Consider the following 17,500-nt stretch of genomic DNA (forward strand, 5'->3'; position numbering starts at 1 on the left):
TTCACAGACCTTCTTAAGCAGCTGAATGGAGGTTCCACCAACTTAGAAGCCTGAGGCACCATACAAGCATTGCACAACCTACTCCTGTTCTGCAATGTCTGTCATGCAGTTCCTGAAAGATGAGGCAAACTGCTAACCACGTCAGTTATCAAGGCAGTGTGCAACTACCCAAGAACAGATAATTGTGTCCCCCTGCCTCATCATCGCAGGAATCACAGAGGTAGACGCAAGAAAAGTCCCACTGAAAACGAGAAAATTTGCGCACAGGTTACCAACAAAATCGAAGAAGGTAACACAGTGGGAGCAATCAGAATAATTACAAGTGACGACACTGTAGCCCCCAAAGATGAGACCAAGGCCCAAGCACTAAGAGACAAGCATCCAACCAGGGACACCATAGCCATCAACAACAGCCATGAGGAAGACCCCATCACTGAACAATTAATTTTGCCAGAATTGGAAGTCTATAAGGCGATTGTGTCATTTCCAGCAGTATCTGCAGGAGGTTACACTAGAATTCGACCTCAGCACCTCAAAGAGATGGTAAATCCAGTACTTGGTGCATCTGCATCAATTCTTCTCACCGAGTTGACAACTTTCGTCAACAACTGCCTGGCTGGGCGAATCCCAGAAGAAATTAAACCCTTCTCTTTTGAGCCTCACTATGTGCTTTGAAGAAGAAGGATGGGGGAATCAGACCCATTGCTGTTGGTAACACTCTTCTCCATCTCGTTGCAAAGCAGCAGTAAGAAACATTTGCCTAGAAGCTGCCAGTTTACTCCAGCCACACCAACTGAGCTTCGGGGTCTCTCAAGGCAGTGAAGCCGCAGCTCATGCCGCAAGGGCCTACGTCATGGACTTACCAGAAGACAAGGCCGTAGGCAAACTTGATTTTAGATATACCTTTAACATGGTGAAGAGAGATGCTGTCTTGCCAGCTGTTCGGGATCGGTTCCCAAGTCTTTTTCCCTTCATTTAAGCCAGCTACAGCAAACCCTCAGTTCGTTTGTTTGGAGAACATGAAATTCTCTCATCAGAGGGTGTTCAGCAGGGTGACCCACTCACTCCACTTCTCTTCTGCTTGGCAGTAAGAGAACTAACTTCCAACCTATGCAGTGACCTCAACATCTGGTACCTGGATGATAGCACTCTGGCAGGTACTGAAGAGTCCCTGGTAGGGGACCTACAACTGGTGAAAACACAGGAAGAAGACTTGGGACTCATCCTCAATCCCTCCAAGTGTGAAATCATCACAGTGAACCAGGAAATAATCAATGCTGTGCGAAGAATCCTCCCGGAAGTCTCTACTACCACTCCGTTCAACAGTACCCTCTTGGGAGCACCGTTGAATCACCAGGCCATCGACACTGTCCTCAAGGACAAATTGAATGACCTGATGAGAATGGAGGAGAGAATGAGCGATCTTGATGCCTATGATGCTCTGTATCTCCTCACAAGGTGCATTACAGTGACAAGACTTACTTACTTCCTGAGGTGTGTACCCTCTTTTGACAACCCAACACTCGACGAACATGAAGCACTCCTGAGGTCAACCTTTAAGAAGGCACTGAACCTGCCACTAGAGAATCAGCAATGGGATCAGGCAACCCTCCCAGTGCGACTGGGAGGTATAGGGGTGAACAAAGGAATGTATGTTGCTTTACCTGGCTTTCTGTCTTCGTGTTTGGTTTCCAGTGCATTAGTCAAGAAGATTGTTCCCGAACGTTTGAGAGATGTGGTAGGAGCTCAAGACCCCAGGTTTACTGAAGCAGCAATTCGGTGGGACACCCTTATAGATTCCTCCAGAAGACCAGCTCCTCCCAAAGAACACAAACAATCCCACTGGGACAAAGCGATCATGGAAAATATCGCCAACACAATGCTCTCCAAAGCTTCAGGAAAGGACAAAGCTCGTCTCCTGGCAGTGAAGGCACCACGCTCAGGAGATTTCCTGTTAGCTGTTCCCAATTCCTCCCTGGGCACTCGACTAGACCCACAAGCCATTCGGATTGGTGTTGCTCTTCGCCTAGCCGTCCCCATCCTCATCGAACATAGGTGTATTTGCGGCAGGGCGACAGCTGATCAATTCGGACTTCATGGTCTCGTGTGTCACACATCAGAAGAGAACTATGCCAGACATGAGGAGGTCAATGACATCATAAAGAGAAGCCTCGCCACAGCCCGTTGCCCAGCTCAACGGGAACCCCAAGTGCAGAGGTCTGAGGGAAGTCAAAAGCGTCCTGATGGAGCCACTATGGTACCCTGGAAGGATGGAAAGCAGATTGCCTGGGACTACACCTGTGCTGCCACATTGGCAGACACCTACTTGCCATACTCCGTAGTGGAAGGGGGTGGAGCTGCCAGCCACAGGGAGACCCAGAAGATCCGCAAATATGAAGACCTTCCCCCTTGCTATAACTTCATCCCAATAGGGTCAAAGACCCTTGGAGCATGGGGCAAGTGTGCTCTAAAGTTCCTCAAAGAGCTAGGTGAAAAGCTCATCATAGAAACCAAGGACCACAGGGCGACCAGCTTCCTCTTTCAGAGACTCAGTGTTGCGACCCAGAGAGGTAATGCCTGCAGCATTCTGGGCATGCGGCTCACTGCCGGGGAGCTGGACGAAGTATTCGAGATGTAGCTCTGAGTTACCTATGTTGTTACACTTTCCATGGTATCTTTGTGAATGTTTTGTCTATATATATATATATATATATATATATATATATATATATATATATATATATATATATATATATATATATATATATATCTATATATATATAGAGATATATATATGTCGTGCCGAATAGGCAGAACTTGCCATCTTGGCTTAAATAGCAACGCTCATCTTGCCATATAGGACAAGTGAAAATTTGTGTGTGCAATAATTTCGCCAAAATCATTTTGAACCTAACAAAAAAAATATATTTGATTGTGTTTGTTTAGTACTAAATTATTGTAAACATATTTAAAATATATTTAGTTGGGTTAGGCTAAAATAAATTGCTCTTGTTATAATAAGGTTAGGTAAGTTTTCTAAGATTCTTTTGGTGCAAAATTCAAAATTTTTACATTAACATTAATGAAAAAAATATATCTTTAAACGTATAAGAGAAAATTTCAGAAAGGACTTAATTTTAAATGAGTTCTTGCTAATTGACCAGTTTTACATATTTGTGTATGCAATAATTTCGCCAAAATTATTCTGAACCTAACAAGAAAAACATATTTCACTGTGTTTGTTTAGTATTAAATTATTGTAAACAAATCTAAAATATATTTAGTTGGGTTAGGCTAAAATAAATTGCGCTTGTTATAATAAGGTTAGGTAGGTTTTCTAAGTTCCTTTTGGTGCAAAATTACAACATTGCACATCTGATGACGCACTGAGAAGTGTGAAAGTACTTGAGCTAAAGATTTCCACCCCCTCGTGGCTTGTCCTGCATATATTATATATATATATATATATATATATATATATATATATATATATATATATATATATATATATATATATATATATATATATATATATATATATATATATATATATATATATATATATATATATATATAGGGAAGTACCACCTCTATAGCTGGAATGGGGACCCTCATCCTCAGAGAAGACAATAAACGTACCTCAGAGAAAACTCAAGGTTCTCCCTGGAGCTGTTTGAATATTTTCTTCTCCTACCACCCCCTATATATTTTTTATTCTATGTGAACATTTATTAATAAACAAAATACATTTACAGAAAAAAAACATAAACATGAATACAATGGCACAATGTATCAAAGATGATGAATTTCCTCCAGCTCCTCCGAGGCTGGACGTGAACCAAGTATGCAGCAAGCATTTCCCCTCTGGATGGCGACGCTGAGGCGCTGGAACATGAAAGTGGCTGCCCTTGGGTCCCTGGTGGTGTCGATGAGTCTGGAACCCAATTCTTTAAGGAAACGTGTGGCATTTTTTCCCCATGATCCCAAGGTCTCTGATCCCACTGGGACAAATTGATACTGTTGGCTGATGTCCCTGTACTTGCTGATCTTGTACTCCTCCCTGTGGTCAGCAGCTCCTCCCTGTCGCCCCACACTGTGATGGATATAGGTGTCAGCCAGTGTGGACACACAGGTATAGTCCCATGCTAAGAGCTTGCCATTCTTCCAAGGATAGATGGTGATCCCGTCGGGGCGGTTTGCTGGGTTGTGGGTATTGTTTGCTGCAAGTGATCGTGGCTCCCTCTCGGCAGGGCATCCAGCTGTAGCAAGGGTTCTCTTAATGATGTCGTTGACCTCATTGTGTCTTGCATGCCAGCCCTTGGTTTTGGAACAGTTAAGACCATGTAGACCGTATTGGTCTGCTTGCACTTCGCCGCAAATACACATATATTCTGTGTGAATTGGGGCAGCAAGGCGCAGAGCCACTGCAATACGGAGGGTCTTAGGGTCGAGTCGCGTTCCCATTGCCGATATGGGAACTGTTTGGAGGAAGTCCCCGGAGTGAGGTGCACTCACAGCCTGGAGACGGGCAATCTCCCTATCTGATGTTGCAGCCCTGAGCATGTTGGCAAGCACCTTTTCAGCAATTGGGCTATCCCAGCTTGACTGTTTGTGAGCCAGTGCTGCACTAGGGTTTGGTGCTGGAGCAGCAAGAGTCTCCCATTCGGTGATGGCACTGACATAGCTAGGGTCTTCTATTCCTGCTGAGTCACTGAGGGTGTCAGGAAGAATTTGTCTTATCAACTCGTTTGATGCAATGGAAGAGGATAGGAAAGCTGGTAGAGCAATCTGGGAGGATCTGCGTACTCCTAGCCCTCCAAGCCTGACCGGAAGTGAGGCTTGCAACCACTGTCCATCGTCAAGGGAAAGATTCAATACACTCTCTAGCATGGCCTTCAGGAGAGAGTCATATTCCTTGAGTTTTGGACTGCTGAAGGCTGGGGAGCATCTCAGAAAATAGGTAAGTTTTGGGGTTGACAGGCACCTGGTGAGTAGGTAGAAGGCATCGTGTGTGTCAATGTCTTTCATCCTGCTTTCCATCGTCCGGAGGTCTGAGACTTTTTTTCCTAGGATCAGATCGATGGCATTGGACCCAAGAGGAGCACCGAGGAGAGTGCTATTGGCTGGATCAATGGCTCGTGCTCCTGGTAAAACGGTACTAATATTCTGGATCAACTGTTGATTGGTAGAAACTATTTCACATTTGGTGGGGTTTAAAGAAAGGCCCAGGCTTTCTCCCATGTCTTTAATTTTACTGATGTCCTCCAGGAGAGATTCTGTTGTGCCAGCTAGGGTACCGTCGTCCAGGAACCAGATATTGAGCTCGCTGGAGAGTGCCTCCGTGACTTCCTTGATGACCAAACAAAATAGAAAGGGGGCGAGAGGGTCCCCCTGTTGCACGCCCTCACACGAGTCAATTTCATGGTCCCCAAACAATAGTTTGGAAGTCACACTATAACACGATTCTATGAAGGGATAAAGGGAAGGGAAGTTTCTATAAACTGCTTGGAGAGCAGCATCCCTTCTGACTGAGTTGAAAGCATTGGCAAAGTCCAATTTGACCAAGGCTTTTTCATAGGACATGTTTTTGATATATACTCGTGCTGCGTGGGCAGCTGCTTCACAGCCCTGTTGAACGCCGAAACCGAGCTGAGTTGGTTTCAGCATTGCAGCAGCCTCTTGACTCACCCTTCTTACTGCAGCCTTGGCGACTAGGCGCCGAAGGGTGTTACCCACTGCAATGGGCCTGATTCCGCCATCCTTTTTCCGGAGGGCACACAATGAGGCACCAAAGAAAAAGGGTCTGATGGCCTCTGGGACACCGCCAGCCAGGCACAGGTTGGAAAATTTGGTGAGTTCAGACAGCAGCCTCTCTGAAACCTCACCAAGTGCTGGATTGAGTATTTGTTTTAAGTGTTGAGGCCTTAAACCGGTGAAACCTCCTGCTGAACCCTGTGGAAATGACATAGCAGCTTTATACACATCAGCATCCTGTAAGGTTAGATGTTCTTCGCCTGCTGCAATGTCAGGGAGGTCAATGTTGGTACTGGGAGCCCTGGGTGGATGTTTGTCCTTCAGAGCTTGCGCCGTGCTGACGTCCTTGGGAGCGATGGTATCCTCACTGGTTATAAGTCTCAAAGCTCCAATAGTATTACCCTCTTCTATTTTTTTGCTAATTTGGGCTCTGATTTTTGAGGTGTCGGGTGTCCTGTTGTTGGCATTTGCCCGGCGGGTGTTTGTCGCCCTAGGGGGGAGACGGACGAGGTTGTCATCCCTTGGGAATGCATTTATTGCCCTAATAACATGTGTTGCTAGTGACTTGTCCCTCCTTGGTGGGACAGCCAAACAGGCATTGCCAAAAAGCAGCAAGTTGTGCCAGGATCTGTTGTTTGAAGGAGCATCGTTGACTTTCTTCAGAAGGTCAGTGAATTTGCTAGCAGCTTGAGGGCGAGCTGCTTTGGGGATGTGTGTCAGAGTCCTGGTGGATGTTAATTTGATTGCAGATTTGAGGTCCTCTGTAGAGGTGAAGTCACGGTAGCTGTCAGCCCTGTCTGCTGGGGGAGGCTGTTGGTTGTTCTCATTTGGAGCTCTCCTGGAGCCTAGACATCTATTGTGTGCACGGATGTTGCCAGATGTGGGATTGAGTGCACATTCCCTGTGGCACACCCGGCAGATGCCTCGTGAACGACAGCTTTGGCTCTGTCGTGAAGATTCCTGGGAACCCGCGACTACTTGTGACATTGCTGATATCGTGGGGGTGGGAGGGCGCCAGCTGTGGGGTGACAGGTGAAGGGCAGCATGGATGCATGGGGGATGAGGGTGGGGGAGTAGCGAGCGGCGGAACTTGTAATTGGTGGGGCACTAAACGGCAACACCCTTGGTCAGGAAGTCAGTGGGCCTAGGCTGGGATGAGGGGAGGGGATCTGGGATGGGGGAGGGGGGAGGGAGTGGCCCTGTGTGTTCGCTCAAGACGCACATCACTGACTAACTTTTGCTAATTGTTATACACTTATTGTTACATTTAGAAAAAAACCCTCGCCATTTGGCACACTAATCACCATGCTCACACTATTAACCGAGGTGTTCTGTTCACCATCCAATGACCGTATCGTATCGTGGGCGGCCACTTCCTTCCCCAACCCACGACCCCGGCCGATCACAGATGTAAACAAAACCTCCTCCACACCTCCACTGCCAGGATCCCCTCACCACCGCTACTTCCCAAATCCCAACATGCACACTGCACTTTCACTGATACAGAAGCAATGGTCCGATGTAGAGGTTTGTCACAACTCTGTGGTCTCCGGTCGATACTCACCATGATGTCTGCCGAAACTGGCCCGCGTAAACCATGTTGGTTCCTGGTTTACACACAGAATGTATGGAGCACCACACACTGGCTCCCTCCCTCCACGCCGGCAAGCGCGTGTATATATATATATATATATATATATATATATATATATATATATATTATATATATGTAGATATATATATATATATATATATATATATATATATATATATATATATATATATATATATATATATATATATATGTATATATATGTCGTGCCGAATAGACAGAACTTGCGATCTTGGTTTAAATATCAACGCTCATCTTGCCATATAGGACAAGCTAAAATTTGTGTATGCAATAATTTCGCCAAAATCATTCTGAACCTAACGAAAAAATATATTTCACTGTTTGTTTAGTATTAAATTATTGTAAACAAATCTAAAATATATTTAGTTGGGTTAGGCTAAAATAAATTGTTGTTGTTATAATAAGGTTAGGTAAGTTTTCTAAGATTCTTTTGGAGTAAAATTAAATATTTTTACATTAACGTTAATGAAAAATATATATGTTTAAACGTATAAGAGAAAATTTTAGAAAGGACTTATTCTGTTCTATTCTATTTGATTTGCCGGTATGGTATCCCGGCCTGGGTCTCATCCATTTTGGTGACCCGGCATTGCCTCCCCGGGTAGGGAAGTGTCGTTTATCTTTACTTGCACCTGCATGGCAGGTCTTCAGCAGGAAGGGGGGGTACCTCACCGGCTCTATGGCCTAATGACGTTCCAAACGTTAGTGTGCACTAACAGCGGCTGGTGCGCAGTGCAATGGAGGCCCAAAGCAGGCCCTCGCAGCAACTTCAGCGGGAAGGGGGGGGGCGGGTGACGTGCAATGACTGGAAGTAAGGTTTCCAAGTCCCTGACAGCTAAGTACACAAGATGTACTGCCTCATCCTCTCGGGCCTGCCCCACTGGGGTCATTGGGAAGTGTCTACGGCAAAGGGGCATCGTAGCCGGGCAGTCTAACAGGTAGTGCACCAAGGGCTTCGGAACCATTCGGTCACAATGGGCACAGAGCTCCTCTCATGCCCGTTCAACAATCCGCGCAGTGGTGGGATACTCTAAGCATAGGCAGTGGATATGCACCCTCAGTTCTCTGGAGTGTGTCCGAATACTTGGAGGGGGCACCGCTGTGGGCTGCCGGTGTGGGCAGCCCGCAGCACAATCTGGCTGAGGCTGATGGAGATTGCAGCACGTGGCTGTGCCTCGAGGGTTGCAGTCCTAGCACCCTCATCTGCAGCATCATTGCCAGGGATACCCACATGGCTGTGGATCCAGTTGATGGTAGCCCTGAGACCCTGGGCCATGAGAGTCTGCAGGTCATCCCAGATGGATGTGATTAAGTGTATGTTGTCCTTTGGCTCTCTGTGCATAAGCACTTGGATCGCTGCCTTGGAATCAACGTGGATGATGGGGGGGATGCTGATGGTCTGCAAGAGAATGCTGCAGAGCTTATTGGATGGCAAAGAGTTTGGCCTGGAGGATGGTGCAATGGTCTGGGAGGCGTCAACCTGCTGTCAAATTGCTGTGGAATATCCCAGCAGCTGTGCAGCCTGCCACTGAATCTCTGGAGCCATCGGTGTAATGTGGCACACACCCTGGGCATTCCACACCCACAATGCTAGCCGAGGCAAGTCATTGCAGAATGTTCTGGGTGCAATGCCTCTTGCTGTCTGGTAGGGTTGTCCAGTGCACCGCAAACAGCTCTGGCACCCAAGGGGGTGGCACCGTGTAGTTCGCTGCCAGTCTGTCGCAGCCTTCCGCCTGGAGCAATATCATGGGCAGGAGCTTCCATGTGGCATCTGCTACCGACCACATCCATCGGCGGCCGGGATGCAGTGGAATGACCTGTCCCTGGCAGACCCATAAATCTCTCATCAGTTTGTCAGCCCCTGGGAGTCGGAGATACTATGCGATCCTCTTGGCAGCTACCAGTTGGATCCTGTCTTCAAGAGGCTGTAGCTGCACCTCAAGGTTCAGAGCCACTGCATTGGCCCACCTAGGAGCCCCCAGCATGGCCCGTACAGCTGTGTTCTGGATGACACAGAGGGATTTGATGTTTGTGGGTCTGGCGTGAACCAGAGCAAGTGCCCCATATTCAACAAGGGAGTGTATTGCCTGGATGTAGAACAACCTCATGACCTCGAGACTGGCCCCACCCCTAGGGTTGGCCATGGCACTCAATGCCCTGACCCTCTGCAGAGCCCTCTCTTTAATGTGGTGCACATGTTTCTGGAAGGTGAGGTGCCTGTCAATGTAGATGCCAAGGTACCTATAACTGTGAACCCACTCCAGGTCGATGCCCAGGACCTGCAGCCTCTGACTGGGTACCCTGGTGCGAAGGCACTTTGGATTTTGCTGCAGATATCTTGAGCCCCAAGTGACGGCAAGTGGAAGCCAGCAGATCGAGGCCCTCCTGGGCACGCTGCAAAAGCCGGCACTTCCTAGGTATGACAAGTGCCAGGTCATCGGCATAGCTGAGGAGGAAGGTGCCTCTGGAGAAAGGCAGGTGCACCAGCTGGTGCATCGGTACATTGAACAGGGTGGGGCTAAGCACCCCGCCCTGTGGAGTGCCGTTGTCCAGGGTCTTGAGAGAAGAGGCATGCCCCTGGAAGCTTACCCAGGCAAGCCTGTCCTGGAGATAGGAACGAAGCCATGAAAGCAGCCTGCCTTTAACCCCCCTGTAGGCCAAGAGTGAGAGGATGGCAGGTGCACTGGCTAGCTCGAAAGCTTTCTCGAGGTCAAGAAATACAACAATGTGGGCTTGGGCCAGTAGAGTGGTAAGGCTTTCGAAAGTGCCCACTCCTCTGGTGAAGCCATAGAGGTGTTTATGAGGAGGGCCAAGCTTCCACCTCAGGCGCTCCAACACCATCCTTTCAGACACCTTCGAGATGCAACTGGTGAGGGAGATAGGTCTCACACTGCCAGGATCCCCAGGCTTAGGAATCGGTATGATGTCAGCCTCCTTCTATACGACAGGGAGTTTGCCAGCTCGCCAAGTCCGGTTGACGACCCCCAGGACAGCTGAATGTCCAGAATGGCCAGACCGAGTGATCATGCCATTGGTGATACCATCATGCCCCGGTGCAGTGGCCCAATGAGATGTGAAGGCTGCCTGGAGCTCCTGGTTGGTGAAGTCTTCACCGTGACGTCCTTAGCCTGGCATGCCGCTTGGATCACCATCCTCCTTCTAGGAAGGAGGGTGGCTTGGAAGTCCTGGAGATCCTGAGGCAGTTGAGCCATGGCCGCTCTGGAGGCGAAAAGGCCCACCAGACTCTCTGCCTCCGTTGCGGGGTCTGGGTGCAACCGAGCCACACTGCGACACTGCCCGGTGGCCAATCGACACTACCCGGTGGCCAATCGTAACTTGGTCCAAATCTCAGATAAGGTGGAGGAGTAGCTGAAGGAGGCACACCACTCGAACCATTTAGCCTGCCTGACCCTGTGTGAGACATGGCGTGCATGCTGCACCACTTCCCTGAGCAGATGCATGGACTCAACCGTTGGATTACGCCTGTGCATCTTGCGTATGTGTGGTTCTGCTCCCTGATGTCCTCATTGTAAAACCACCAGTCACGTTTATATGACCCTCCACCTGTAATCTTAGGTATGGCTGCCTCAGCTGCACATGTGAAGGCCACCTGCAAGCTTTGAGCTGCCTCATCTGGGTCTTCCGGAAGAGGAGACTCTGCCCACCAGCGCTCAATGACCTCCTGGAAGCACTGCCAGTCGGTCTTTTCTAGATTCCATCTGGGAGTAGGTGTGGGGGGCGGGAACCGCTGGACCATCAGTGTGGTGACCACTGCAAAGTGATCACTGGTGAGACGGGGGTGGACCTCCCATCTCACACTCGAGAGCAACCGCCTAGAGATGTGCGTAACGTCCAAGCAGCCACCGTAGTGATGGGTTGGCTCACCATTATTGAGGAGGGCAATCTCAGGGACCTCCTCCAGCACAGCCGCAAGGTGCCTCCCAGCTGCGTTGGTAGGAGAGACAGAAGAAAGTATTGGGTGGTGGGCATTGACATCCCCAGCCACAACAAGACCCTCCCGTGGGGTGAGTGCTGCCACCTCTGAAATATCAAGGGTGTATTGAAAACTACGAGAGGTCCATCCGGTAGGTGTAGGGTGACAGCCTGAACCTCTATGCCCTCCCCACAGTTGATGGGGTCATTGGATTTTGAATGAGGGATAGTGGTCCTGACGTAGATCGACGTGCCCCTGCCAGTCCCTTCCAGGTGCTGAAGGTAGGCCGAGAATCCCGGGATACGTGGCTGCATTTGATGTGACGAATTGGTAAGTGTCTCCTGTAACAGGAAGACATCAACCTCATCCTGAACTGCAGCTTCAATCACTGAGTGAATTTTCCGCTGAAGCCCGCAAATGTTCCACTGGAGGATCTTCAAGGGCCGCAGAGGTAGCCCTCTGATTCCATCTCTGCCTGGGACTCGTCGTCCATTGTTGGCGACTCCGGGGCCTCCTCCATCACAGACTGGAAGGACTCCTGGATGATGGCCTGAAGTTCCATTGAGTCCTTCCTGTCCAGTAGGACCACGCCCAGCATCCATGACAGGAGCTGTCTGCAGGCGCCCCTGTCCTCCGCCGACGGCAGCAGGCGATAGAGGAGTGCTGAGATGACCCCGATGGTTTTCTTCAGTCGATTGGGAAATGATTCGACCATTACCTCTGCAGGCATTGAGCTGGACGACCCGTGGAGTCGGTGCTGGGTCACTGGGTATGTCTGGGTGGCTGTTGACACTGCAGCAGCATAAGCTGGGTGCACCCTGGGCCCAGCCTGAGTGGGCATGGGCTTCTGGGTCCCCTGGTGGGGAACCTCTGCCTGACTCTGGCCACTCAAAGTAGGGGCCTGCCCTTGGGAAGAGGCCTGCTGGCGGTATAGCAAGGAATGTTGGTGCCCAGCTGGGACCTGCTGGGCAGTGTGCCTGGCCTGTGGCTGTTTTTCCCATTGATTCTGTCTTCTTGGCCACCTTACCATCTGACCCCATAGTTGACCGCGCTGCTGCAAGCCAGTGCGTGCCCCCTGATGCAACTGCAGGGAGCCCAGTGCCGGGAACTCGATGGTATTGCCCTCCTGCGGTATCTGGGGAACCGCGGTCAGAGCCCATACAGACTGTTGCTGGGTGGTTCCAATGCTGGGTGGCGTCAGGGCTGTCAGGTCGTTCTGATGACGAATCTGCTGCCAGTGCTGCACCATCACAGGACAGCTCCAGTTCCAGGCATGGTGCCTCTTTGAGCAGTTGGCACACTTGGGCTCCGGCCGAAGGGTTTTGCCGGTTGGCTGTTTGAGGATGGCAATGCAGTCCTTCGAGTCGTGTGCCTTGCTGCACAGACCACACTTCTTCTCTCGCTGGCAGGTGGCTGCAATATGATTGAACCCCTGACAGTTGAAGCATTGTACTGGGCCCAACAGGTATAGTCGGGTCTTGAATCTTCCCCAGACCCCAAGGTCCAGGTGCGTGGGAAGTGGATCTTTGTGGTGGATCAGCACCTGGCGGGTGGGCACCTTGTTCACTTTTGCTCTGCCTTGACAATATTGGGTACTTCCAAAATGGGGTCCAGTGGGAGGGGCACAGGGACGTGTAAGAGCACCCCCAGTCACAACCAGCCCCTTCAATTCCTCGTAAGAATCCTCGTCCCGAGGAATGACCAAAACCTCATTCCTGAGAGTGAACTCACAGTGGAACTTGAGGCAGGATAGACCTTCCAGATACCTTACAAACCGAATCGAATCGAATCGAGGACGACGAGAGCTGTCGTAAGATGGGAAGGAAGAAGGATAAGGAAGGATGGAAATAACTAGAAAAGGATGGGAAGGAGGGGAAGAGGAGGAATCGAGGCAAGTGGTCCAACCACTTTGGGACTTTTGGTACCGAAGTACTGGAGGCGTAGATGGAGATGTATTTCAGAAATAGTGACGAAGACGATGTAGAAGGCAACAGGAACTCAGCAGGTGCTGGCTGCATCTTGCTGGATGGATGATTACTGCAACTTGAATGATGATAGGCGGCTGCAGGCGACATGGAAGGAGCTCATCGTTGATTGGTCAGTTCCTTAATCCGGAACCTTGAATTTGTTGAAGGCCCTGGTTGCTTGTGCCCGAGCTGAGCGGGAATGCCTCTGTCCACGTGGAGTCAGCCAGTCCCCGTCCACTGTGGAGGCCAGCGCAACTGGTTTAGGGACCTGGGATGGCTCTATCCTTGCCAGTTGTGGACCTACAGCCTCCTGGCTTCCTTCCACAATCCCTATGGCCATCTGGGGGTGCAAGTCTCCTTGGGTAGCGGCTGCCGACGGATCTAGTGGCAGATTGGCAGATACAATAGTCTCTACTGCATCCTTGGCCTTCTTGGTGTGGGGCTCCCACCTGCCCCACGTCGTCCTCCAACTCGTCCCCGCATTCCAATGAACGTTTAGGCCGCTCTCCTGTGTCTGTCATGGTGACTGTAGGTGTGGGGAAAGAGCCAGCATCAGAGCTGCTTCCTGTGGCCTCACAGCCGCCCACACTGGGTGCAGAGCTGTGAGGCTCAGTGCCCCAGTCAGGGCCCGTAGCCACCCGCACGTGGCTCACTGCCCTGAAACACTGAACACAGTCCATGGACCACTAGAAACGACGCCAATCTGTGCGTTAACTAAACACAGATATATATTCCAAGCGAACACAACACACTCTGTCCTACGATCTTTCCACACCGGTGCTCTGTACTCAATCTCGATGATGATCACGTCCACCGTTTTTTGGGTTGGCCGGTGTGAGAAAGGACTTAATTTTAAACGAGTTCTTGCTAATTGACCAGTTTTACATATTCGTCACGACATATATATATATATGCAAGTCAATCAATACAAACGTAATTCCAACCTGAAGCTCTTCTTAGAAAGCTGCAATAAAACATATGTTTTTAACACAAAAAGAAATAGTTTCTCGATGTTCAGCACATTCATCTCAACCAGAGTCAACACACAACGCACGTTCAACGACACAAAACCTGAGACTCTCTACTATGAGATTAAAAAAGTTCCCTATCTGCCCCCGGCTTCGAAAATGTTGTTGAAAGTACATCCTGAACTTTATATCTTTTATGATATTTAGTTATAAATGTCCATCATATCTGTTGTAACTTGCTATCAGGTTTACGCCCAGCATTCATGTTTTTCTGTTTTATATTCACTGTCCCTTCATTTTGACATTGCAAAGGAAATAATCACAGCTGCATTTTTGTGATCGTTATACACAATGACCCCCAACTTGATGTGCCTTAAATATGTTACATTAAACAATTCTAACCGTAACTATTCTCTCAGTTATTTTAAAGTTTGCTTAATCGTAAGTCTGCCTGACATGATTTGCATAACTGTGTGGTTCAACTTGAAGGAAAACTTAGATCCTACAATCTCTCGTGCAGTATGTGTGTTTTTTGTTTGTTTATTCGTTTAATCTTTTGTTTATTCGTCTGTCTGTCTTTCATTTCCTTAATGTGAACCCTCAGTGTTAATTCTAAATTTTTACTCTTCATTTAACCCTTCATTTAACCCTTTCAGTGAAGCCTCAGTGTTACTGATACAACCTTATAATCTCTCTGGAACTGTTAATCCGTCTTGCTCCTCCTAATGACATAAAACACTTCAGTTGCACTTAATCCTTTATTTGCACCTGTAACGATACATTAATCCATTAATGATATCCGAGTCTTTAATGGTGCATATAGTGTTTAATTACGGGCGAAACACCTAATTGTAGATGAAACATTTAGTGGCAGATGAAGCAGTCAGTGGCAGGAGAAACTCTTAACATGGCCTCACCCACCATGAAGTGGTCACTCACGGTTGCTCACCCACCATGAAGTGGTCACTCACGGTTGCTCACCCACCATGAAGTGGTCACTCACGGTTGCTCACCCACCATAAAGTGGTCACTCACGGTTGCTCACCCACCATGAAGTGGTCACTCACGGTTAAGGATATATTTAACATTAAATGTTCACTCAGCATCCACTCATCATTATTTACTCATCGAATATTAAGAGCTCACAGAACATCAAGGACATAACACTACGGATTCACTAAACATTAAGGACTCACTAAATATTAAGGACTCGCTGAACATTAATGACTTACTAAACATTTATGACTCAATGAACATTAATGACTAACTGAACATTAAAGATTCACTAAACATTAAGAACTCACTAAACATTAAGGTCTCACTAAGCATTAAGGTCTCACTAAGCATTAAGGTCTCACTAAGCATTAAGGTCTCACTAAGCATTAAGGTCTCACTAAGCATTAAGGTCTCACTAAGCATTAAGGTCTCACTAAGCATTAAGGTCTCACTAAGCATTAAGGTCTCACTAAGCATTAAGGTCTCACTAAGCATTAAGGTCTCACTAAGCATTAAGGTCTCACTAAGCATTAAGGTCTCACTAAACATTAAGGTCTCACTAAGCATTAAGGTCTCACTAAGCATTAAGGTCTCACTAAACATTAAGGTCTCACTAAACATTAAGGTCTCACTAAGCATTAGGGTCTCACTAAACATTAAGGGCTCACTGAACATTAAGGTCTCACTAAACATTAAGGTCTCACTAAACATTAAGGATTCACTAAACATTAAGGTCTCACTAAACATTAAGGACTTAGCATTAAGAATTAGTCATGAGCTCATGGCATTCAAGAATTTTAATTACCATTAAGATCATGCAACCACGAAACAAGTATTATTGCAGCATTAAAACCCTGAGGCATGGTCGGGGCTCGATCCTGTGCTACCTTAGTCCGCCTCGTGGGAAGCCAGTCAAAGTTCAGGACGCTCTAACCACTGGACTGGAGTACACAATCCGACAAACTCCAGACACCCAGCGAGACTGGGCGTGTTCCATGATGCGGGGATATAGGTGGCAGTGTTTGACGCTGAATGGTGATTGAAGTCTTAATAGCGTTTGACGTTGAATTGTGATTGAAGTGTTAATAGTGTTTGACGCTGAATGGTGATTGAAGTCTTAATAGTGTTTGACGCTGAATGGTGATTGAAGTCTTAATAGTGTTTGATGCTGAATGGTGATTGAAGTCTTAAAAGTGTTTGACGCTGAATGGTGATTGAAGTCTTAACAGTGTTTCACGCTGAATGGTGATTGAAGTCTTAAAAGTGTTTGACGCTGAATGGTGATTGAAGTCTTAATAGTGTTTGACGCTGAATGGTGATTGAAGTCTTAATAGTGTTTGACGCTGAATGGTGGCTGACAAAATATTGGTCAACATTCCATTAACAGCAATTGTATGTTATTTTTTATGTAGGTGAATCTTGTTATTAATTTGAACCCTTAATAGTTGATTTCATAATGGTAGTTAAACCTTTAATAATGATAGTACTCTTAAGAGTTATTTGAGACTTTAATATGGTTAATGGTGGTTTGTACCTTAATGAGGTGAATGGTAATTTGAGCAAATAATTTGGGTTGAAATCTTCTTTTAATTATTAGCCTTGAAAATTATTTAAACCTTTAATGGAGCTTTTTCTATAAAGTGGTTGAACCCTTAATAGCGTTTAATGGTTCTGAAACCCTTACTGTCGTTTCCCTAATGTTTGTGAAACCCTGGTGGTCGTGTCCTTAATGTTGGTTAAAACCTCAATGATTATATACGTAATGGTGGTTAAGCCCTCAGTGATTGTATACTTAATGGTGAATGAAGCTGTTAATGGTGATTGAACCGTTAATAGCAATTGAACCCTTAACCTTAATTTGAACTTTTGAAGACAACTGAATCGTTAATGGTGGTTGAGTATTTAGTGGTTGTACTATTAATGTTAGTTAATAGTAAGTGAACTGACCTGCTAGTGCAAGGTGCATGATGAAGAAGTTGGTGCGTGATTTGCGTGTCTTGGACAGCATCAGCGCTCCGATCACAGCCACGTTGCCCACTACGATGGAGATGAACAGCAACCATAGCAGCGTGAACTGTTCCGTCTGCAGGGAGAACACAGAACAGCGTTAGCGAATGGAAGAGTCCTTGGTGAACATTGTTATTAAATGGAACAATCCTTGGTGAACATTGTTATTAAATGGAATAATCCTTGGTGAACATTGTTACTGAAGACAGTAGTATTGGTGTACACTGTTGACGAATGGAAC

General features: G+C 47.4%; 1 protein-coding gene across 1 annotated transcript in view; it reads right to left on the bottom strand.

Moving 5' to 3' along the window:
* Positions 1 to 17,500, bottom strand: part of LOC128687531 (cardioacceleratory peptide receptor-like) — a 376,200-nt gene that overhangs the window by 358,197 nt on the left and 503 nt on the right. The window contains exon 2 of the mRNA XM_070083861.1: positions 17,200 to 17,335. Within this exon, the coding sequence (XP_069939962.1) occupies positions 17,200 to 17,335 (136 nt within the window). The remainder of the gene's footprint in view (positions 1 to 17,199; positions 17,336 to 17,500) is intronic.

This window comes from Cherax quadricarinatus, chromosome 11 (genome assembly GCF_038502225.1).
Source record: "Cherax quadricarinatus isolate ZL_2023a chromosome 11, ASM3850222v1, whole genome shotgun sequence".
NCBI classification, from domain to species: Eukaryota; Metazoa; Arthropoda; class Malacostraca; order Decapoda; family Parastacidae; genus Cherax; species Cherax quadricarinatus.